This window comes from Tetrao urogallus (assembly GCF_951394365.1).
Source record: "Tetrao urogallus genome assembly, chromosome: 1".
NCBI lineage: Eukaryota > Metazoa > Chordata > Aves > Galliformes > Phasianidae > Tetrao > Tetrao urogallus.
Window position 1 is genome coordinate 170,789,967 of NC_136813.1, and position 24,635 is coordinate 170,814,601.

At 40.8% G+C, this 24,635-nt stretch overlaps 1 protein-coding gene across 1 annotated transcript in view; it reads left to right on the plus strand.

Moving 5' to 3' along the window:
• Positions 1-3,317: 3,317 nt before the first annotated feature.
• Positions 3,318-24,635, plus strand: part of CPED1 (cadherin like and PC-esterase domain containing 1) — a gene marked incomplete at both ends in the record, with an annotated part of 139,980 nt that continues 118,662 nt past the window's right edge. The window contains 2 exons of the mRNA XM_079538371.1: positions 3,318-3,569; positions 15,566-15,752. Of these exons, the coding sequence (XP_079394497.1) occupies positions 3,318-3,569; positions 15,566-15,752 (439 nt within the window). The remainder of the gene's footprint in view (positions 3,570-15,565; positions 15,753-24,635) is intronic.

Sequence of the window (24,635 nt, forward strand, 5' to 3'; positions counted from 1 at the left end):
TGGGGATGAGCTGGGATTCTGGCTGCAAGCATGGGAGATCACTTGTGATACTCATGTCTGGTTGGTTTTTACAGAAATGATCCCTACAGGACTTTGCCTCGCGCAGAGCTGGACTGCAGCTGACTTCTTTCTGCAGGGAGCATCCATGTGTGCAGTCTAGTGTGAGTGGAAGGAGCAGGGAGAGGTGAGCCAGACAGGTCCAGCAATACTGAATAGCAAATCAATCCCTAAATTGTTTGGGATGCCAGAAAAAGATTTGTGGCTTTCTATGAAGTCTGAAATATATATATATATACCTGTGGGTACAAAGAATTATATATTTCTGATCCTACAGATAATTGTGTTCTGTGGCTGTTTGAACGCTATGCACTGAAGGCCTAGTTCTTTATTAGTCAATGCTAGTCCCTGCCAGCCTCCATTTTCAAAAGTCCTAGCTTAATTCTCAGTGTTGAAATGTGGCCGAATAAGTCAGTAGACATGGGCTGAGAGATGTGATGAAATCCTAATTAGAAGACGACAAATCATGTTCACTGCACGCTAGCTGTGAATGAGGGAAGTATTTACAGCTCAGGAAAATTGCATTGCATGTTCTTGTGATGAAAAGAAACCACAAAACATAGGGAAAAAGCCAGCTCCCTCCTTGGAACATCTGGGAAAATCAGAGGAACAGAATGCAGATCCCGAGAAGTACACAAAGAGATCTGCTTGCCCTCTGCTGACCTCCCATCCTCTATGTGTTTGCAGTATCAGCCTTGGTGCAATAAATGAGAAAAACCTGCCAGCTTGCCCTGAAAACCTGGAGCCTTTCAGTAATCTAGGAGTTGCAGGATGGATGAAGTGCCTCTGAGATGCTGGGGAAAACGTGGGCTTAAAGCTTCCAGTTATTAACTGAACAGGGGGAAATTAGGTCAGGCTGGAGGGAGCACACAGTTATCTGCCAGGCTGCTGAGGGAGCAGAGGGAGAAGAGACAATTACTTTGTTCTCATGCAGGACTGCTGCAAGGGACTGTGGGGTCCATGCCATTAAGCAGCCTTTAATCTTTATCAAGCTATTTTTGTCAAGTCTTCTAGCAATAGCATGGAAAACTCTGACAAATCCCCTCAGTAGAAAGCTGGGAGAACCCACAGCTGAGGGTTCTAGTCCCAGAAAGCAGAACGCGCAACAGGGCAAACTCTTACAAGAGTAAAGCAACAGTAAAGCAACTCTGCTGTGCTTCTCCTCCACAAATGGGGTCCTGTGATTACCAGACTGCCTGCAGTGTCTCTGCAGAGCTCCTCTGAGTGCACCAGCTCCCCGGGTGCCTCTCCATTGTATGGCATGGATGCAGCCACTGGCCCAGTTTGCTGGCTCATCATAGGCTCTGCAGCACAGTCTGGCAGCAGCAGGGCCAGAGGGTGGGAGGTGGTGTGCTGGGAGAGGAAGCACAAGCAGTGGATTCCTACAGAGCTGAAATGCCATCTTCTGGGTGGATGGAAAGCATCTATCACTGGAGGGCACCAGCAGGTTTTGTACCCCTTTCCTGCCCAGGATAACCTAAAAACCTTGTAATTTATACAAGACAGCCCCAGACAGAATGCTAAAATGCAATGCCTGTGCCAGCTGAGGTTCTGCGTAAGGTACTGAATCACTTCTGTGGCACTTTTATATATGCAAATTGACAGTTTTAGCTTGGAAGAAGAGAAGATACGAAAGATGAATAAATAGCAGCACTTCAAACAAATCCATGCTCTGCTCTCATTGCTGTATATAGACCTCTGACTTGCTAATGCTGCTGCTCTTACTTTGTGTAGATTGGCCCAGGGATATCACAATTTAGCATCTGCCATTTCTTATACATGAGGCGGTGTAGGAAGAACTCTTCAAAAATAACTAAGGATGGAGGATAACAGAGATGACGTGCACACAGATATTTTTAGCTAAAGGAACTCGATTGTTTGAGAAGTTTAGGTCTGTAAAGATAACAGAGTTCTTCAACTGTTCCCATCTGTCTCGTCCCTGTCCCATGTCAGCAGGGGGAAGTAGTAACTAAGACCTTCTGCAGCTGAGATACAAAATGCTCTCATTGGATTATTTTTGCCTGCCTTCCTTTCTTTCCCTCCTTAACATTAGTAAGAAGTTTTATTTATACTCTGCTACGAGCTAGCGTATCTACTATGGAAAAGTACTGACAACTTCTTCGCCAGTGACACATCCAAGCAAACCTGCTTCCTTTTGCAACATTTTGGTTAATTTGGAGTAAAATACTGCAGGTGCTGCTCAGATTTCTTCTGCCTTGGAGATATTTTTCTGGTTTCAATTAGCCCGACTGCTGTAACAGCAGTTTCCTAAAAATTGCAGTGCCGGTATTTTGGAGGCACACAGCAAGCAGGACACCTCTGGTTCCCCACCCGCTGCAGGGCTGCGTCTCCAGCCCCGAGCCTGCCCCGAGCTGAGCTCGCTTAGCCCCACCCTCCAAGCAGTCCAGCCTTTATTTATATGAAGTCTGTGGTCCAACTGGCTTCAGATGGTGTGTGTATGTGCGTGTGCCTGCCTCGGAGTGTGTGAGACGAGCTGGGATCATGAGCCAGGCTCCAACCAAGTGGTTTTAATCAGCAGCCCATTAGAGGGGAATGGAAAACTTCTAACGGGATAAGAGCTGAGTAAGTAAGCGTAACTTTGAACTCACAATCTGGATGAAACAAAATGCAAGGGAAAATCTTTGTAGTCTGTCAGTTTTTAGATAATTGATCACTTTTAGAGTGAGGTCTGTGCATACTGACAGGAAAGAGGCAATTTAAAGGGACCGGACCGAAAGGAACTATAAAAACAAAGTGGGAATTGAGAATGCGAGAGAGAAAAAACAGCAAACGATTGTTCAAGAGGTTGGTACACTCTCTTACTCTTTTTGGCCGTGGACAGAGCATGTTAAGCTTTAACCTCTTGCATTCTTAGATGCTATCTGGCTGAGCAGTTCCTGCCGCGAGGCTGGAGCTGCGGATCCCCTCTGCCCACCTGCCTGCCACCAGGTCTGTCCTCCTGGTGCATGGAGGTCGGCACAGCTCCAAGCAGAGCACCCCATGCGCCATGGCGTGCTGCTTCTCACTTTTGTTCTTTCCCACAGGTTGTTCCCACAGCCCCATGGGAGGGCAGTTCACAGGACCCTGTTCTTCTGGACGCAGTGACTTCTTGCCTGGCACCAGGAAAGCTCTCAGCAGCGGGAATGGGAAAAGCCCTCCGTAGCTTTGGATAAAGCCCGCTTTGGCATTTTTACCCTGTCAGGACATGGCTACTGCATCTGCGATGTGGCCAAGGGTGGAGTGAGGACAGCACACTGGCCATGGTTTGTGGGCACGGCCCCAGGTGCCGCAGGCTCTGTCGCCCTCGCCCCTTCCTCCTGGCCCTGGTGGTGGCCGTCTGCCTGTTCTGCCAGACCCTGACTCCCCTCATGACCAACAGCTTCCTTTCAGCAGTTGTTAATGGGATCTCCCCGAACAAACAGAGTAAAACACGGCAAGGAAGACACAAGGAGGTTGCAGCCAGCGACACACGCTGCTTCTTCCCCATCAGTGATTCACACACACTGAAAAAGGTAAGTCAGCTGGCAGAGAGTGCTGAGCAATAATTAACACAGTGAGGGATGAGGGGTCTGATAGGATCATCCGAGTCCAGCTAAAATTAACCTGAGCTTGGAAGTCTGAGCTCTGTGTACAAACAAATGTGTGATATGACAGCGACATATGTGCAAGCACGTCTCCATTACCAGCTCCTCGGTGTGGTGTTGCAATCATGAATCCTGAGTCTTTGACTGAAGCACGGCGTTACTCTGTGGCTCCAGGGAGATTCCAGTTTGCTGCACAGGCCATACTTTATTTTGGCTTTAGGAATCGGGTCAGAGGCTTTCTAGCATGCGCACATAAATCACAAGCCAGTGGGATTTCATGAAAGGGTCTGCGGCTACTAGCTGCAAAGCAATAGTTGCCTCATGTTAAAGTTATCTGCCAGTCAGTTTTGAACTTGACTGAAATTATGCTGGAAAGCTACTTTTAACTGATTTTTTTTTTTTTAAGCGCTTGCCACATTTTCAAATCACGCAATTTACTTTGGAATCATCCCACAAATTCTCCTCTGTCCTTAGGTTGCCTGGCCTCCTGTTTAACTTACACAGAGCTCCTAGGATAGGTATTAAGCCTAACAAATTCAGATGCTGTTATTTTAGTTGGAAAATGTGGTTTGTTAAATGTTCCAGACCAAGGCAGTTATTTTTACTCTGGAATCTGTGATCAGCATTAGCACAAATGTTTCAGGTTTTCTTCAGTCCTACAGAGTGTTGCTAATCGTGCAGCAGAGACCTCCCTGTAACATCATCATTGACGCTGGCATTTTATGTACAACTGTATCAGGACTATAAACATAAATCTGTGACATCCCAGATTATAGACAGTTTCCATATAAAGCAGTTAAAGTTTCTAAGAATACAGACATATTGAGAAGGCTGATAGGGTTCACAGTCTGAAAGGTCAATATTCATTTTAGGAGAGCATCTTCTGCAACAATGAAAAGCAGATCTACGAAATAACTTTGGCATGTACTCTTTAACCTTAAGTCTTAAAAAATGGATTTTTTTTCATGTAAAGGTCAAAGAGATTTTTCTTTTGAGTAGCAGAAACCTACTCTCTATTGCATCTGTCATAATTTCATGTTAATGACCCTTTAGTACTCCAGGTCAAGATGCGTATTTATTCAGTGTGACATGAAGTACAAAAACTTAGAGGGAAGTAAGCATATATGACAGCGTGAGTTTCATCATAATGCCACTTTTGACACAGTCCATTCCTCTTCACTTTTGTCATGGCAAAGACAATTTCTAGACTCTGTAAGAACTGGTGGATAAATGACAAAACTTTGCTTGTATGTTTTTTTGGCTCCAACTATCTGTAACGCCTATTTTCCAATTGGTCTGAAGGGAAATGCAGATTGACTTGAACTAGGTTTGCTGGCTGTTTGAAGTGAGAAGAAAGCTTATGTTCATGCAGCGCGCTGTGCTTACTGCCCTCCAGCATGCCTGGTTGGATGTCACTCACACACATGTTGAACCTGGAGCACAGATTTAAACGCGTATGTTAGCCCTTATAGGTATGTTTTCCAAGCCTGTGTTACACTGAAACATTCCTCTTCACATTCCAAAGACCACCCATAGCTGGCTCCCTGTTTGTCTTGAAAGTTTCCTCTAGAGCATTATGAACAAAATGCTTTGCACATGTTGGGATGTTACTCTGAGTTGCTCTGTTTTCAGAGAATACTCCATTGGTTGTGTGGGCTGAATAATCATCTCAGGGAACAGAAAAGACAAACATCTCCCAAAATCTCTTCCACTTTGTTTTGACACTGTGTCCTTGAACTGTGTATTTTCACCAACTGCTTATTCAAACAGCCAAAATGTTATCTTGCTTGATTTTACTGGATACCCAGCCCACATTTAGGACAGATGTAATGGTTGAAGCTTCTCAGTGTTTTATTTTACAGTCATGTGGCTACCCATAGTAGCTAGCTGGAAACAAGTTTTCATTGCAGCCCTGGTTTAGATCTTCATCTTTGAATCAGGAGAAATACTCTAAAATACAGTCTAAAAATTATTCACATTTTTAGTTAACGAGTCACGTTTGTATTGTTGTTCAGTGACTAGCCCAAAGTTACTCACTGAAAATTATCTTTTGTACATTTATGCAGTAACTTAAAGGAAATACTGAAACATGTTTTATGAAATAGATTTTCATTAATAAGAAGTTCTAAGCAATAGAAGACCCTGCTGAAGATAATATTGCTTAGATAATATGCAGTGCTTCTGGATTTTGAGCCATAGCATCTTATGACTGAAATCTCCTCTGACTGGGGAAGAGCAGGTTTAATTCCTGCTTCCTTCAGAGAAGCAGTCAGTATTGTATGGAGGCTGATGTGAGAATTTGGTGATGATTGTTACTGCCAGTGCAAAATCCCTTCCAAAATCTGGTAATATCTCCCTTTAGGATACGCACTGCACAACTGTTTCAAAAAGGGAAAAGAAAAAGCTGGCACCTTTTATGAGCCACTGCAGGAAGATGAAAAAAACTGCAGCTTTGCAGATTTTCAACTGAAAATTGCCAATTTGGTCTGTAAATATGTTTTTAACTACGTGCAAGATACCCTGGGATGGAGCCATTACTGTTAGGTACATACTGCAAACCTTTATTAAACTACAAAAATGTAGATTTCATTTATGGTCTGGAAAACCTGAATGAGCTGATGGTACTTCTCTGTTAAGTATCACACATTACAGGATTTTAAAAAGCTGCTAGAGAGCTGATTTCACAGCTTTGTTTTCTCATGAACAAAGATCAACATCTACTAGTATAAAATTAAATGCTAATATGTGTAGCATGAGGAACAGAATTATTGTGGTGACCCTTGAGTAGTAAAGGTGTGACAGGAAGCCAGCACATCCAGCTTCAAGCCGTCCTTAGGTTCAGCCAGTGACTCTTACCTGCTACATCACAACATATTTACCAGTGATGAGGAGAACTGATGCTGGAGTGTCTAAACTGCTATCAGCAAAAAAAAAAAAAACAACAAGAAAAGCCTAGAGTATAGGTTTGTGTGATGCAGTACCATATCAGAAATACCTCCGGTAGCAAACAAATGTAAAATTCATTACAGTGTTCTAGCTCTGCTTCTCAGCTACTTCTCACTTCTAATTAACTGGTCACAGCTGCATTTCCACTCTCTGAATTAAATCAGCCTAGGCCAACTTAGGTGTCTCTGCGCAGCAGTATGTTTTGCCTAGTTAGACATAGTACCTCTGCTATTACAAGGAGGCAGTGAAACAGCATTGCTCATGTCCTAGGCACATTTTCAGCATGCTAGTTCTCTAAACACCGCCAGCATATAAAAGAGAGTGAAGATTTTAAGATGGGTCTTGGAGATTATTTCGTGGATACTCACATCATTGCATCACATTTCCTGTCTGTTTAGGACCACCTAAGGAATAAAAGTAAACAAATGAGAAGCAGCTGATTAAATGAGAATTTAATGAGTGGATAATGCTGGCTTCTCAACCAATGAAAGATAAGAAGCAGATTGAAAAAAAGTTGTCTCTACATTTCTGTTAGGGTATAATTTGCTGTGAGCGAGTGTTATGAAAGCTAATGTGACTGTATCTCTGAGGTACTTTGTTGGGGGGTGAGGAATACAAATAGTGAGATCTATAGGAGGATTCTGTTGAGCATCTTACCCAGGTTATCAGGCTAGGTATCTAAAAGGTACAATCAGGAATGAGGAACAGATAAATTGTTACCATAACTTTGGACATCTAGAGTGGAATATTCTTCTTTCCTTGAGTGGTACTCTTCCTAGTCAGAGTCAGGAGTCCCGACTTTCTAGTTAATGTAAATAAAGGTATAATTCCATAGGCCTTAATGCAAGCATTTGAAAACAAATCTGACGAATTTCATTCTCTAAAGGCATTAGAGTCTCTTTTTCTATTGTTATTCTGCATGGAATATACTTCAGTCAGTGTGATTAGTAAGGAAGGGGACAGGGGAGGGATGTTGTGGAACAAAGCACAGGGAAAGAAGGCATTGGTTGGGCAAGTGAGGGAAGTGGAGTGAGGAACTGCAGCTGTGAATTACAAGCATCCTTGGAGGGCAGGTTGTGCATGGAAGAAACTTGCACTGGGGAGGAGAAAGGGAAGCAGGTACAGAAGTGGTGAGAAAAGAAGACAAAGCTGGTAGGAACTTTTGAAATGTAAATGTGAAGAAGAAGTTAAGCTAGGTAATAAAATGAGTAGGGGTGATTTCTGTTGTTATGCAGAAGTTGAGTGTCTTGAGAGCTCTGAACAGAAAATATTACGCTATACATAATAAGGTTTTACATATTTTAGAAATAAATTTTATCTTTAAAAGGACATCCATTTTTTTAGAAAACAGTAAGTGAAAAATAATCCTTTCAAGAAAAACTTTCAAAAAGAACTCTTTACAAAAGAGAAAATGAAGTGGAAAACTTTGCTAGTATGAACCTCAGTTAGCAGAAAGCAATTGACAGATGGTACTGTATCAGCAAGTGGTTTCCTTGGAGTGATACCACATTGCACACTAAGAAAGCAGAACATTTTTCCCTCCCTTTTCAGTGTAAAATTGCAAGAGGCACTGAGGAAATGGCTATTTTTTTACTGTGCAAATAGCTAGAGATATTTTGGTGATAAAGGGCAAATCTATTGTGGTAGCAGTCAGGAAGGAGGGGCAGGGTGGAGACTTTACAGGAAGAAAACTTTGAGAAAGATGCATCAGCAGCAAGTGGAGGGAGGAAATGGAGGGAATCTTGCTCATGTGCTTCGTTGGACTCCTGTCCTTAAAATCATCTGTTTTGCTGTGTTGGTAGGATTTGGCTCATCACTTGTTCCCAGCACAAAGTAGTTGGTGCCAGTCTACATGCAATCATAAGCAAAGGCATTCTTAAAACTGAGTTCTGTACTTCTAGCCCAGAGTGCTGTGATGACTGTACAAATAACTCTAGTTTTTCTCCTAGGCTTCTGAAGTCATCAGACACCAGCCGTCATAGTGCCAATGATTTAGTTGCTTGTTCTTTATTTTCTCAGCAAACAATTGGAAGGAGAATAACATTCCAACCATTTTATTCTACAACCCAGTCCTTTCTTATTAGGAAATCTAACAGAATAATAAAGGCAACACATGTAAGTGTCCTCCAGGCAGGAAATTAACTTCTTTGGGAATTCCTGATAAAGGGGCTATATGCACTCCAAATACAACAGTAGTATGAACGAGCTTACTATTTCTGTAAGCTTTCATGCAAACATGAAAAAGAATTTAAAAGTCACATTTGGAATTAATAAAGGTCTGCACAGTTTTGTAAATGAACCACTTAGGGCATTAGAACCACATGCTAAGTTACTATCATTCTTATTAATGTTAGCTAATATTAGCATGATTGTGCCTCCGGAGTACTACTCATGGAAATTTATGGAAATGTAGTTGTGCCTGGCAGTATTTAGCAATGAAGGTGCCTTTGCTAGCTAAGTAGAAATTCGAGCTCTACCTGTAAATATATACTAATAATGCTGGTGTTTCTTATGGAAGACTGGTTCTCTTTCGTAGTATTTCTTCTGTACTCGCTTTTCTTGTTAAGGGCCTTCATTCTGCATAGTTGGTCATGTATATTTTTGGAGAATCACAGAATCATAGAGTGGTTTGGGTTGGAAGGGATCTTTAAGATCATCTAGTTCCAGCACCCCTGCTGTAGGGTAGGGACACCTCCCACTGGACAGGGTTGTTCGAAGCCCCACATCCAGCCTGGCCTTGAATGCTTCCAGGGAGGGGGCAGTACCTGTAGAAAGCAGTAGGATAAAAGTAAATTGAAGTCAAAATGTTTGAAGCTGTTGGACAAGGCCATCACAGCAGTGGCAAGCTTGTTGTAAGAAAGGCTGCCTGTCACTGACACAGGGACTAACCATCAGAACTGGGTAGCTGAGATGTTTCACAGTTTTTAAGGCGAACATGAGATGAACCCTTATTTTAGGAAGAAGAATTTTGTTTCTGCAGTTGAAGCGATGGTCAATTAAATTATATGGCAAGATTTCAGACTGTATATTTGCTTCCTTGCCAGGCAGAGAAAATGCATCAATATTTATGTAATTATGCAACCTTTTTGGAATCTGAAAAAAAAATGCCAAGAAACTGCTTTTCTCCCCTCAATTTGAAATATCTTTGCTATTTTCTTCTTGGCCAAAACAACAGTAATTACATATTGTAGGACTCAATTACTGACCAAATTCTGGATTTTTAGAGCAAACCAGAAATTCTGTAAAATACAGGAATGATTCAAAGACTAATAAAACTTATTCTGTCTTTTTACATTTGTAACCTAGAAGTGGATAAACTTGTTTAAAGGAACATGTCAAAACATTTTCTCTTCAACAGAGAACATCATAGTGATATGAAACTTGCAGGTAGACAAAACTAGGAAGTACAGCTCAGATAGTAGATGTCTTTTTTCAGTCCAAGAAGAATAGTCAAGTAACTCTTGAACATTTTCATTATGTAAATTTAGCAATTTAGCTGCTGATCTAGTTTGTTAAGACCTCAGAGGAATCTGCATTTATATAGATAGGTTTTTGTAAAAAAAAGTTTGCTTTTTTTTTTTTTTTTTTAAGTTATTCTGTAAGCTGAAAACAAAATTAAAACATTCATTTTCATGCATTTTTGTATGCTCCAGAGAGTCCATCATGTTTCCTTAGACGAGTTGCTAAGGCTGTAGGTCATCTGTGTAACAGCCAATTGCACTAAAATGAGGTCAGCCACTTAGCTAAGGACAATGGTTTGCAAGCTGTTGTAACAGCAGTTATATCATGTCAAAATGGACGAACATCTTATCCTGTATCATATGGCAAATCTCATCTTTGCTGTAAAGCGTCATTAATTTCAGTGAAGACAGCCACATTTTTCTCTTGGTAAGATGAAGAGCATAGGAATTCATCACCAATCCCTTCCACATAGGTGTACTGACTCTGTTGTAAACTGAAATGATAACAAATAGTTTGAAATTTCAAACTGAAGAAGAGGAAACAAAATGGTTTGAGTATTAAAGCATTTGCTATTTAACACCTAAATATTTAAAATGTTATCAAACATTTTTTTTTCTAAGCCTGATGCACATTAAAGTTATATGAATTTAAAAAAAAAAAATTAAAAATAATCAGGACCATAAAATGTGAAAATATGGGAATAACTTATTTTCCTCTTTTGTACTCTGCCTCTGTTTCACAAACCCTCTGCCCAGACTGCATTTTTATGACTGAGAAACATCTTATAAAAACCAGCAGACTCCTTAAGTGCAGAAGCATGACTGCTGTTGCTTTAGTATTGGAAATGTAACTAGATCAGCATGGCTAGCGGTGTAATACAATTCATGTACAGCTTTGGAAAAAAAATACGGAATCATCTGCTACAAGTGTGAAGTTGGCCAAAATGTTTTAAATTCTATGTCTCTAATGAGGAGCTGAAAAACAACGAAAACCTTCCCTACATTGCACTGTCTCGGGAAGAAAATAGAACGCAGTGAATCTTTTAACCTGGACTGCAAATAGCTCTGAAAGGAAAGGAGAGGGCAGAGGAAATAAATTTGGCAACGCTATGCATGGATCTCAAGCAAGCACCGTAAAAGGCAGTGAGCTACTTCATACTGTTTAGCAGTGGTAGGTTAGACAGCAGGTGACGATTTTAACTTGAGGGCTCCAAGATGTCTCAGCGTCCCAAAGATCCCATCATCTCTTTTGGAGAGCCAGCAGCTAGAAGTGGTGAATCTCTTGGACAATGTCTGAGGCATAGGAAGCTCTGTCCCCAGCTAGGTCTTCCCCCTCCTCTCAGGCCTGCGTCAGGCAGATTCAGACACCCATGGCCTGAGGCTCTGACTGGCCTGTCCCCTCCCGTGGGACAAGTGAGAGCGACACAAGGAGGCTTCCGTGGGCTCACAGGGCCTCCATGCATCATTTGTCCTCCCCCAGCCTCATGGTTGGGAAAGTGGAGAGGGGGACTTCAGTGCTGGAAAGCAAAGGAACACTAAGGAAGGATTTGCAGCTGCTAAACGAGAGAAAAGAACACATTTCAGTGGGAAGGGGAGGAGCTGCTCACACAGCGTCACATGGCACCGAGGCCTGGCACCACAGGTGTGGTCTGCGAGGCAGCAGCCATGCTGGCACAGAGCCTGAGGAATGTTGCTTGCGGGGGAGAATAAAATTGTCATGGGGTACTCACAATAAAAGCTATTACCATTTGTTTTAAGCAGATATGTTTTCATAGCAGCTTTTATTAGCTGAATGAAAAAAAAAAAAAAAAAAGTGCTAACAGAGAGTGAAGGGAGATGCACATAGAGTACAATAAAGCCTGAGGTGGGACTCATTCCAGAAAGCACATGGGGAGGGGTGTCGGTGGGGCAAGCTGCAAACACATGCCAGAAACCAGACACAAATGTGTCTTGGGTTGCATCTCCTTAGTGCTCCTCATGTGTCCTTAGTTCACCCTGCAGTGCTGGCCATTGCAGCACGCGTGGGATGGAAAAGTGAATTTGTTTGCAAAATAAAGCTGGAGGTGGCTCTCTTCATTGATTTTCTTCCATGTTGCAAGTGAAATGGAAAGTGGGAAACATCTGGTCACGCAGCATGTGATGTTATGCAGCAGTAATGCTGTGGAGAAGGCAACAGGGGAGTGGTGTGGGGGGGGCAGGGACAAGGGCTGGGTTTAGGAACAGGGGGGGAGAGAGGAGGAAGTGGAGGGGAACTGCTGCCAGCAGCTTCTGGAGTTACCCGAGGGACGGAAAGGAGAGAAAAGGAGAGGAATAATAGGTGAAGGAGGGCATGAGAAAGAAGTGGAGCATGCCAAGGTAGGGAAATTGCAGTGTGCTAACTGCAGGACTGACGCATTTTAAAAATACTGCAAGGACAGAAGAGGACAGTTGACAGGGTTACGTAACATAATTCCTGTGACTTCAGCATGTGCTATTTGTGCTTCCTCTGACTAGCATGTGATCATCATTTATTTATCTCAATGACTGAGTAGTTTGGGGTTGCACATTTAGCAATTATTATGTACAAGACTTAGATAGCATTGTATCTAGTTGTATTTCAGGATCCTCTAATCAATTACATCAGTCTTTTCCACAGCGGATGTCGGCTCTGGAAAACGCAAACAGATTAGAGGCATTAAGGCTCAGCACTCTAAAATAGTTTGTAGCTCTCTCTGCCATAGAGGAGCTTTAACTGAAGCAAGGCAAAACTTAAAACTGCATCCTGTAACTCATGGGTGTCCAACCTTTTGGCTTGCCTGGGCCACACTGAGTGAAGAGGAATTGTCTTGGGCTGCATGTACAAAGATTGCTCCAAAATAATGCCTCGTAATTGTTTCAATGAAAACTATAAATGATACAGAGAACATAATAACAATATTTAATAGAGCAAATGCTCAAACACTTTTTCAACATTGTCACCACCATTTGTTATGCATTTTCACCAGCAATGAACGAGAGGCTTCATGCTGTACTCATAAAAATCATCACCAGCAGAGAGGACCCACTGTTGTCATTGCTGAAATGCACCACACACCCCTCACTGTGTGTACATCCACTGTTTGGTCTCCATTAAAGTTCAGCAAGCGTTGATGAATGTCAGTGGGTACCATTTTTTCCACATGGAAGAATTCAGTGACAAACTTTTGCTTCATATGCTCTTCCATGTCAGGCACCATTTTGTCCACCATTTTGTCACATTGCCCCTGTGCTGTCATCTGTCACATGGCAACAACATGTAATGGTGGGAAGGTTCATCTTCTATGCCATACCACCAACATCCATCTCTGATGTTGTGAGCCAACACTGTAAAACAGGTGCATTACTTTTTAAGGAGCCCTCATAAAATATATTATATAGTTAATGTATATAAGTAACAACACATATTTCAGTTTTTAATGTTTTTATTAAAATATATAAAAGAGAGAGCAGCAAAACTTTTAAGCTAGTGGGATAAGTGACCCTGTTTTTGTGAAAGTACTGCATGAGGATGGTTCTGTGGCAGTAGTTGCAGCTTTTAGTGAGCTCTTAAGGTGTTCATTAGAGATTTCTGATAAAATTTTACTCTTCATAGAATCATAGAATGGTTTGGGTTGGAAGGGATCTCAAGGATCTTTAAGTTCCAACCCTCCTGCCACAGGAATACTCAAGTACTCGATTGCCCAGGGTCCCATCCAACCTGGCCTTAAACAACTCCGGAGATGGAACATCCACAAGCGTCTCTAGGCAACCTGTCCCTGCATCTTACCACTATCTCAGTAAAAAACTTCCTTCTGAAATCAAATCTAAATCTCCCCTCCTGTAATTTTAAACTCCTCCCCCTTGTCCTATCTACCCTTTTAAAAAAAGTTGATTTCCCTCACGATTAAAAACTCCCTTTAATTATTCAGACATCCCAATGCGGTCTCCCTGCAGCGTTATCGTTTCCAGGACGAACAAGCCTAGTTCCTTTTGCCTAATTTCATAGAAGAGGTGCTCCAACTCACACAGCCTTCCTCTGCACCCTTTTCTAAAGCGTCACATCTTTACTGTGTTGGGAGCCCCAGACTTGGACTCAGCACTCCAGCTGCAGCCTCACAAGGGCAGAGTAGAGGGGAACAGTCATGTCCCTTGCCCTGCTGGCCACCCCTCTTCTGATGGAACCCAGGATGTCATTAGCCTTCTGGGCTGCAAGCCTACAGTGCTGGCTCATGTTAAGTTTTTCATAAACCAGGCCCCCTAAGTCCTTCTCAGCAGGGCTGCTCTCAAGGACTTCTTCTCTCAGTTTGTATACATGTCTGGGATTACCTCGACCCAAGTGCAAAACCTTCCTGTACTGCTTCCTTGAAAATAATTGTTCACAAATGTATGTACTGCCAAAAACACTAACATGAGTAAAGAGTGTGTGAAATTTCTCCCTGGTAAGAGAAGTCTCATGAAACTTTGGTAAAGAGATATGATCAATTTTTTAATTGCAACTCTGTACATTCAATTTGAATATTCATGAATAATTATGTTCAATGAAAATAGACTTTCAAATAAATAAAAGATTATGAATCTTTTTTTTTTTTTGAATCTTGAAAACTGTCTTCAAATTCTTTTATCAAAATGGAAAGCACAGCTGCATATTTTTTGCTGTTCAGAGTACCGTGCTTAGCTGATGTATCAAATCCATAAACTTATTTGCCATCATTTGAGTTGGTGCTGCACTGCGTGCTAACTGGTTTCCTGCTGAGGTGGGGTTAAGCAGCACACTGATGTTCAGTTGGTGCTGAGTGACAGCTGTATTCCTGGCCTGAGGGGCAGAGGTGCTGCTATGATGGCATGGAGCACGAGGCAGCTGCAGTGTGAGCTGGGCCGGGCTGCATGCAGCCTGTGGGCTGCCAGTTAGACGTGCCTGCTAGCTGGTGAACATACTGCTGAGTGACTTGAACACTACATCTCAGGCACATAAACAACTGGACACATCTTGAATGCTTTTGTTTATATGAAAACATCTGTCTCTTTTTTTCAGTGTGGTCTTCTGTGCAAAAATGGTGGTGCCTTGTTTGTGTAACATTTCCTGTGTCCAGAGATAACTTTAGCTTACTAAAATTAGAATTCATAGAATAACTTCGTTTTTGGAGGAGATAGTTTTGACTACTTTTTGGTTAAAATTCACAAACTTGCCAAGAACTAACAATGTCCTGAATTAAATCTCTTAAATGTTGGTATGTTTCAATCCCAAAGACAAATACTTTTCACAAAAGAAAATCTCATCCATTAATGGTGTTTTTACTGCAGAAGAGTAACTAGACTATTATGTATGTTAGTGACCTGTTTCCCACAAGGAGCATCCTGTTTTTATGCCTTATGTAAGGCAGAAGTTCTTTATTACACCAAAAATACTTCCCAGATTGTCACTGCAATTTGCTACTGTATTTTTGCGAAAAACAACAGCTATGTATTATGCTCCTGAAAGATGCTGTCTTAGAACCACTGTCTTTGCATTGTTTGCTGTAGATCGAAGACACTGTTCTCCAGTACTTTGGAAGCCGTATGAGAAGAGCAGTTCTGTATGCACCTCCTGCCCACAGCAAAACTGAGCATCAGCTCTGTCAGCGCATCCTGGCACAGCATGGATATTCAGTCACAGTCCTTGAAAACAGGAGATTGGTGGAAGACCTGAGACATGGGGGCCCTTATCACAGTAAGAATAAACTTGACTTAGTTAATGAGTTCATTGCTAAATGTTAGCTATTGTTCCAACGTTCTTACACAGAGGTAAAGCTTATGTGCTATTGGTGTGATTAAGGCCAAGTTCTAACTCTTTACAGCTATGCAGATAATTTTTCACAATTTGATGATTCTTCCATTAGAAACTTCTTCTATAAAAATGCAACAGTGATTCATTATAGTCTCGGGAACCAGGTTAGGTCATTTCAGTTCCTGATGAGTTCTCATGTTGACTCCACCAATAACTGTGTTTCACTAGAGGATTTTATTATATGTAACAAATATCTGCAACATTTCCCTCTTTCTCATTTTCTCTCTTAAAGGAAAGTTGCATGCATGAAGGTATGATTTTACCTGAGGAAATATTTTGATAGTTTTGTAATGTATGCAGTAAGCTTGTCAAAGAACATGATGCACGAGTTCATTTTGAACTTGTACCAGAAGCTGAAGGAAATTCCTGTTAATTATTTCTTAGTTCCTGTAGAAATTTGATCTGTTGTTAAAAGGCTACTGAAGAAGCTTCATGTCTTGCACAAAGAACTATGACTTGGTGATGTGGAGTTATATTTTGCCTGATAGAAGAGCTTTGGTCACAAGTTATATATGCTGACTGTGGTTAAGTGATCTTGGACTCTTTAGAGATATGAAGTCAAACTGTGATCTTAATTTGGTATTCTGGAAGTCAATTTTGGAATGGGAAGGCTTTGAAAAACACACACAGGCTGCTATTCTGTTAGTAGTAAAATAGAATCATAGAATAATCCAAGTTGGAAGGGACCCATAAGGATCATGGAGTCCAACCTCTCAAATAATGTAGTTGGTTGTTTCTCATGCTAAAGAGAGTGGCATTTGTATCATTCAGATCTGCAATAAATTCCTGGGGCTACCAGAGAACTCAGCTTTGCTTTGTGCTTTAGCTGATCTAAATAGTTTAATAGATGAAAAACATAATTATTCAGCATGTTTGAGGCTGCTCAAGATTCCATCATAAATTTCAACTGTCTCCAAGAAACTTTCTTGAAAATGAGATACATATACTTATCTTGGCAGGCTGCATTGGGTACTAATAAATTATCTGTGCCTTGCTCTCTTTTACTGTAATCACTTTTCACAGTCACCTCTCATCTACTCCTTGCCTTGTGGACTTTCCATCTTAGAGTGACAAGACACAGTGTGCTTACAGTCTTTTCTAGTGTCAGGCTGCAAAGACAAGGCAGCATCTCTGGGGACCATTTGTATTTCACCATCTGTGTGAAATATTTTGGTTTCAAATGGCTGAAGAACTGGGCACGCCAAGTTCAGTTAGGCCTTGGAAAAAAATCACTGTACTAGATTTTGCTACAGTGATCAAATCAGATTCAGGTTCTTCAGTACAGGTTTTTACCCTGTAAACACCACCTCTGCAGAAATGAACTTGATTGTGGACATTTATGTTTTACAGTCTGTCTAGTACCGATAGTTCCAGCAGTGTTTTTCCAGTAATCAAAAAACAGACTAACACAATTTTAATTATTTTCCAAATAACACTTTGCAGCTTCCAGAATTTAGATGCATTGAAAAAAAGTAACTTTTTTCGGATTAAGGTAAAGAGTAAGATGACACTAATTCCATTTCATGACAACAGAAGCATGCCGTTAAGTTTTCCATTTGTTATGTAAGTGCCTAGCTTTAAAGTCACATTTTAAAAGCAAAAGTAAAAGAACATGTCTGCATACCAAAACAATGATCTTTATTTAGAATGAAACAAGTTCAGCTTGAAGTTATTTTTCTTTGCCAGCAAATGATGGGTTTTACTGTTCTGGATGGGAGAGTGCTTTATAGACCACGTTTTGGAGAAGGATATTTTGAGCTATGTTTTGTCATAACATTTTTCAAATGGGAGCACTATAATTGATTTAAAGTGTATTCCTTGGAGCCACTATTAAAAAGATAAAGGTAATGGACTGAGAAACAAAGATCACGAATGCTGTGAAAAAAATCTGTTAAATGTCATTCATTTTTACTTGATATTATGTAGCAGCTCTTGTCTGGTGCCTTTGTTTTTGCGCACTTTCAGTGCGGTCTGTCTTACCCGTCTATCTCTGAATGTTCAGTTTAATTTCAAAAGGAATTTTTGTTTAGAATGGCAGTGAGCCAAGAGTCTAGCAGAAGTCATATATGGAAAAAAAATTCACCACAAAACATTCCTAACTATTTTGCGCTGGCCCATTATGAGTTTTGGGACCAGTTTGGCTCTTGTTTTGAAACCCAGTGTGACAGCTCTGCACACTGATCTGCCATAGAGATGCCACACACCTGGGCTGCAGCGTTGTTTTGAATTCCTTACTGCCGGGGAGAAATGCTATGAGAATATTTTTCTTCCTCTACCCCATGACCTGGAAGTCTTGGATGGGGAGCAGAATAAATTCCCCATTATTAAAATGGAAACGGTTAGAGACTACTACTCCATCTGGGCTGCCACAAGTCCATGGGGCTGGACGGGATCTACCTGAGGGTGCTGAGGAAGCTGGCAGAGGTGATAGCCAAGCCACTTTCCATCATCTATCAGTGTTCCTGGTCAACCAGAGAGGTACCATAAGATTGGAGGCTTGTCAGTGTGACTCTCATCTACAAGAATGGTTTCAGAGAGGATCCAGGGAACAGATCATCTTGAGGGAGATCACACGGCATGTGCAAGACAACCAGGGGATCAAGCCACCTATGATTGAGTGATCTTCCGGGTGGATGAGGGGAAGGCTGTTGATGTGGTCTACCTGGATTTCAGCAAAGCCTTTGACACTGTCTCCTGCAGTATTCTGGAGAAGCTGGCAGCCCATGGCTTGGACAGGTGCACTCTTTGCTTAAAGAACTGCCTGGATGGCTGGGCCCAGAGAGTGGTGGTGAATGGAGTCAAATCCAGTTGGTGATCGGTCACGAATGGTGTTCCCCAGGGGACGGAATTGGGCCTGTCTTGTTCAGTATCTCTATTGATGACCTGGATGAGGGCACTGAGTGCACCCTCAGTAAGTTTGCAGATTATGCCAACTTGGCAGGAAGTGTCAATCTGCCTGGGGGTAGGAAAGCCCTACAAGGGGTCTGGACAGCCTGGATCACTGGGCCAAAGCCAATGGGATGGAGACAAGACCGGAAGACAAGTCGTGCATTTTGGCCACAACAATTCCAGGAAACACTACAGGCTAGGACAGAGTGACTAGAAGACTATGCAGAGGATCCAGACCTGGGGGTATTGGTCAGTGCTTGAGTGAATATGAGCCATCAGTGTGCCCGGGTGGCCTAAGAAGGCCAATGGCATCCTGGCTGGTATCAGAAATAGTGTTGCCAGCCAGAGCAGGGTAGTGATCACCTCTCTGTACTCAGCTCTGGTGAGTCTTCTCCAACCTTGATCACTCTATCTGCAGCACCTGTAGTAACTCCTTAACAATACAGGCAGTTCAAATGAGATTGGATAACCACTGATCATAAAGATACCAGGTTGTCTAGGCCATCTATAAATAACACAGCTGCGTGGTTTTTTTTGCCACTTAGGCAGAAGAAGGCATGCTTAGTGTCTTGCTTCTTCCTGAAATGTGACAATACAGGCATAGACTCTGGGACAGGTTCTGTCTTTAACATAGCCTCGGGGGGGGTTTGAAACTGGTGTCACACAGCCTCACAGAATTTAGGATCAAAAGAAGGATTAAGAAAGTCCCACATATCTGGGCTTTCTCCTGAGGGTTCACTGTGGATCCTGAGGATCCACTTCCCTCAACCCAGAACAGAGTTGTTTTGCTTTGTCAGAGGTGAGTGGGATGAACTGTTTTGCTTCAGACACTCTTCAGATATTCTTAAGTCCTCCCTAAGAAAGAAAGGCAAATGCTAGAGAACCTTCAAAATATCTTCCAGAGTTTTCTGCCTTCTCCCTTGTCCTGTCAGCCTAAGAAACTCTCATCTCTGGGGCCACAGCAGACTGAGAGGGTTCGTGAGTCCCGATGACTCTGTGATGGCCTGCTAATATATCCATAGTGTTTTTCCCTAAGAAAAGTTAATTTCAGAATGAAACCACAGGCATCAAAATGCATTTCTGCCTTCCAAAAATGATGTTCTGTAATTGCTGTCTGCTTTCTAAGTTTTCCTTGAATTCCTTACTTTTCTCACATTACATCGAAGAAATACACTGGAAGAAAGAATTAAATGAACTACTTATATCTTTCTTTTTGAAACTGTCAGCATTTCTGCCCTTTGCTCCATATGCCTGATTCTTTTGGCAATGGTGACTCTCCCTTAATAGTCATATGCTTCTTTTCTCAGATCTTCACCTTTACTAATAATTACGCAAAGCCCAGAAAGTTGAAGGCTCTAAAAAACATGTGCAGTTGTACACTACAAATCTGACCAGACGGTTTGAAATTCATTCTGCAGTTACATGGAAAATTCTGTTACAGCTAGCCTTTGGAGCTGGAAAGTTTCTACACAGCCTTAATGATAGTTGGTTAGTTTGGCCATAGAAAAAAGCAACTGTGCAGCAGGCAAACTGAATGCACTGTAATGTCATATGCTCCCTGCTATCTCTGAATGGTAATTCTAATATCTTTGGTGGAAGTTTGTGCATCAGCAGTGGATAACTTTAAAAAAGAATAATAAACCATTTCCATTCTATTGATTTCACATTGTTTCCTATTTTTAGAATACTGTGGTGAACAATTTAAACTTTACTCTGACTTCTAGAAAGACTGTTAGAGTACATATATTGATTTGGTTTTGAGGTTTTTTGTTGCTGTTTTTTTGTTTGATTTATTTTTATTTTTTTATTTATTTGTGATGTATTGTTCCATAAAACAACCCATTTTAGCTTTGGTCAATACTTGCCTCCTGGCTTAATAAATCTTGATTTTTTTTTCAACTGAAACCAATACCGTGATATTTCATGTCTGTCATATTCATTTGCCTGAAATTGTTCAGTGGAAATCATATACTGTAAGTATCTTTAAATTTTAATATATTGCAAAGAATATTAGATCTGAAGTTATTTCCCCTTTCTTAACTTTATCAGTATGATTGCATTGAACTCTCTTCTGTTTTCTGCCATTTTAACAGCACGCTGTAATTCATACAGCTTGGCTGTGTAGAGTAATCCTAAATTCCAGCAATTGACATTGAGATTATCTGAATTTTTGCAGCTGTGGGAGCAGTGCTTGGGTGGAGCTGCTCAGGAAGGGGTGAGTGAGGCAACAGATCAGAGTGAGCAAATCCAAGGGAATCTCGGCTCTTCTCTCCATGCACTAGGCTCTGAAGATGTGTGGCATTTAAGGTGGCATCCCATACCATTACTTAGATATTTCAGCAAGGAGAGTATAATCCCTCATTGCTAAAGCATCCTGAATACATTCAAATATGACATATTCTGCTGTAAAAAGCTGATTTAAAGACTGACGAACAGACATTGTTTATGCTTCCATTCTCAGCTCTACATGGAGTATCTGCTGCTTCCCTGCACTCAGTGGCTGCTGCCTGAGAAGCTGCTGTTAGGGGAATATCAGGAGGCACAAGCCTCCAGGAGCAAGCACAGGTGCTCAGCAGATGGAGAATGATGATAGCTGCGGGTTTCTGGCCCTCTCTGGGTGCTGTTTGACAGTAGAAGCAATTGGGGACAGAGGAAAGAAAATTCTGCCTCTATGAAAAAGCATCCTTCCAAATCATACTTTGTCATTTCTTTTTTATTCTGATTTATTGGGTGGCTTTTGGAAAAAACTGCTGTTTAAAGAAAATCTCTGCAGGAAGTTAATGTCTGTGTCTGCCCACTTCTATTTACGTTAGGCCTCAGAAGTGGAGAAACGTGACCACATGGATCTTAGAGATGAAGAAACAAGGATAAAAACCATATAAGTCACTGACAAAAACAGGATGAAAATACAAGGCTCTTGCCTTGTATATTTATGTTATTCCCTTAATGTATTGTATCATCTCTAGTTCTCCTCAATTTTGAACTGAGGTTTAATTGCTGACATCTGGCCAGCAGCAAGGTGGGAACTTACAGAAGTGCTACTTCATAAGTGCACCCAGTAATATTGTCATTAGTGCTGCTAATTAGTCTAGAGAATTAAGTACAGCCATAAGTTTTAGAGGCCCCTAAGGCCATGTCTGGTGACTGTCAGACATTCAGTTCTTATTTTTCAGGACATTCTATATCAGCAAAAGTAGTGAGAATTAGAGGACAGACTGGAGACAGGAGGAAAGAGCAAAAGTGCTCTTTCTTAAATAAATGTGAGGACTGAGATGACTTGGGGAATGTATGTGTTAACATAAAACATAGAAAATGGTTACCGCCAGGGAAAAAAGAGTAGTCTGTACTTTGTGTCCTAGTAAATAGGTCTTGATGCAAAAAATAGTTTCAATATTAAGAGATGCTGAGGTGTAAAACTAGTAAAGTAATCATATGCATTACCTGGATTTGTGGGGCATCCCTTGTAAGAGGCCATTAGAAAAAAAACAGAAACAAAAACAACCAAGTAAGAACATTTTATTGGCTCTCCTGTATTCCACTGTGGGGGAATGAGGTGGACTCACAGATCTCCTGAAATTTATTGGCTAGTCAGAAGGAAATGAGGCAAGTAAGGAACTGAACAGGGAAACACAGCTATTTCTAAAGCAGATGGAGAGACTCCATGTACAAATCACCTGTAGGTCAGGGCTTTAACTGAGGCCCCAGCAGTACGTAGTTTGCAACATCTTCTGCATCTTCTTAAAATACAAAACCTTCTCAAAAAGAAAAAAAAAAAAATCTATGAAGAAGAATGTTCGTGACAGGAGTAGGGAAAGGGGAAGGACCACAAAATCAGAGATGCATTGAGTATAGACAGCTGAAGTTGAAGAAGGTAGAAAGTAAATTATATGATCTGAAATTAAATGATTTTTATGAACTGGTATGAATTCCTATAAGAGCTAAATTTCTTCCTTAAGTAAAAGGTTATGTATGGAGTTTGGGATGTATTGACAGGAATATGTAGCATTATTTCTAACTTCTCTTTAGCTTTTTATTTTTAATTATTTGGAGAATAGTCAGGAAGAGATCGGTTTTGCTCAGACAAGGACTACAGCCTCAGACAAGTTTCCATGAAATCCAACTAACTTCAGCAAACAATTATAAAGAGCAAAGGCCTCAAGGAAAATTGCTGGTGTGTTCTGTAAACATCTGGTTGCCATTTTCAATTACAAAGACCAACCCACTGAAGGAAGCAGTTTAGTTTTTTTGGAACAGAAATGAGACACTGGGGTTTTTGTTCTTTTTCATAGTGGAGAGTAAAGGAAATGTCAGGAATAGAGAGGTCACTAGATGCTCAGCTTTTATAAATACAAAAGTCTCTGAGAAAATTAAAGTAAATTGAAATCAGGTTCTGCAAGTGTAAACAACCCTGTGGAGTTGAGGTTAAGTAAGCAGGGCTGGAGATCTGAGTATGCCAGCAAAAGCACAAGATCATTCTATCTCAAATAAGTAATTTGAAATGTTGTGTAAAATAATAATGCTGAGGCGAGACGCAGAATTATATTGTGGGTTACAACACAAATGCACACATATATATAAGAGTAGCAGATATAACTTTTTTACCAAAAATCATTTTGGTTAACTGTCGATAAAAAGTATATTGCTGACAGAATGCAAAGCTGGTCTGTTTCTTAATGCAAAATATATGTTATGTGAGTCACATGAAAGGTTTTGGCAAGTAATACATAAATTTCAGAAGCATTCTTTTTGTATGTTGTTAAGCAAGGAATTTCTTAAACAAGCTAAATTCTTAGGAATGTGGTGATCCTCAGAGCATGCTCTATTACAAGCATATTTAATGCTTGTTAAATTTCTTCTGCTTTCGTCAAATGTTAGTTCATGTAGGTTCAGGGAAAAAATGTATACCAGAACCATACCCTGTTGTGGTCACATTTTAACTTTGCATTTTTCAATTATGCCTGGCTATTTGCCAAGGGGTTGAAAGCGGATGCCACAGGCATCCTTGGTTGCAATACGAAACAGATCAGTTTCTGGCATACCCAAGTAAATGCCTCCCTATAATGTGATGCTGTGGTTTCTTGTTAGACAATGTAAGTGCACTGTATATTTTTGTGAACAATGTGTATCCTCCTTCTTTATTACTAGCAGAACATATCTGTGTTTTCTAGCAGAAGAGCAAACAGTTTCTTTGCACCACTAAAATAAACCCGCTGCAGATTTGTACCAAAAACCCCATTTCAAATGCCCTCTTTTCCTTGAGGAAGACAAATTCTTTATTTGTCCATAACAAAAGTGTAAGGACATTGAACTTTGTAAAGTTATAAACAAAAGATGGTATTTAGTCATAAAGTAACTAAACATGCCTTTCTTTGAATGTTTTTTTTTAGTCATGTAAACAGAACATACAGTCCAATGCAGAGTGGTAGTCATTAGGCTGACTTAGAATTTACAATAATTAAAATATTGCACGGTGATTACACAGTGAGCTAAAATTAAAACTTTCCTGGAATAAATTATGTCATGTTAATAGAATCTGAAAAACACCAGTGTCTGAGCAGATAAACACGTTGGCCAAGGGAAAGCAGCAATGTGCAGGTCCACTGAAATAAAAGAAATATAAGAGATTGAGGTGAAGGTACACAAGACTTATAATATGTGAGTAATATGCAAATCCTTTTAGACAGTTCCAGGCAGTGTTTCTTAAATGTAGTCTACAGGAGAAGAAGGTAACAACAGATAATTGTTTATTCAAGTATTTTTAAAATGCTTCCCTCATTCAAATTATGGAATGAATCCTGGCTCTGATGGGGTTCAAGCAGAGACTAGTTTATAAATATGTGTATCTATTCTCAACTGTCATATGATTGTCCACTAAAG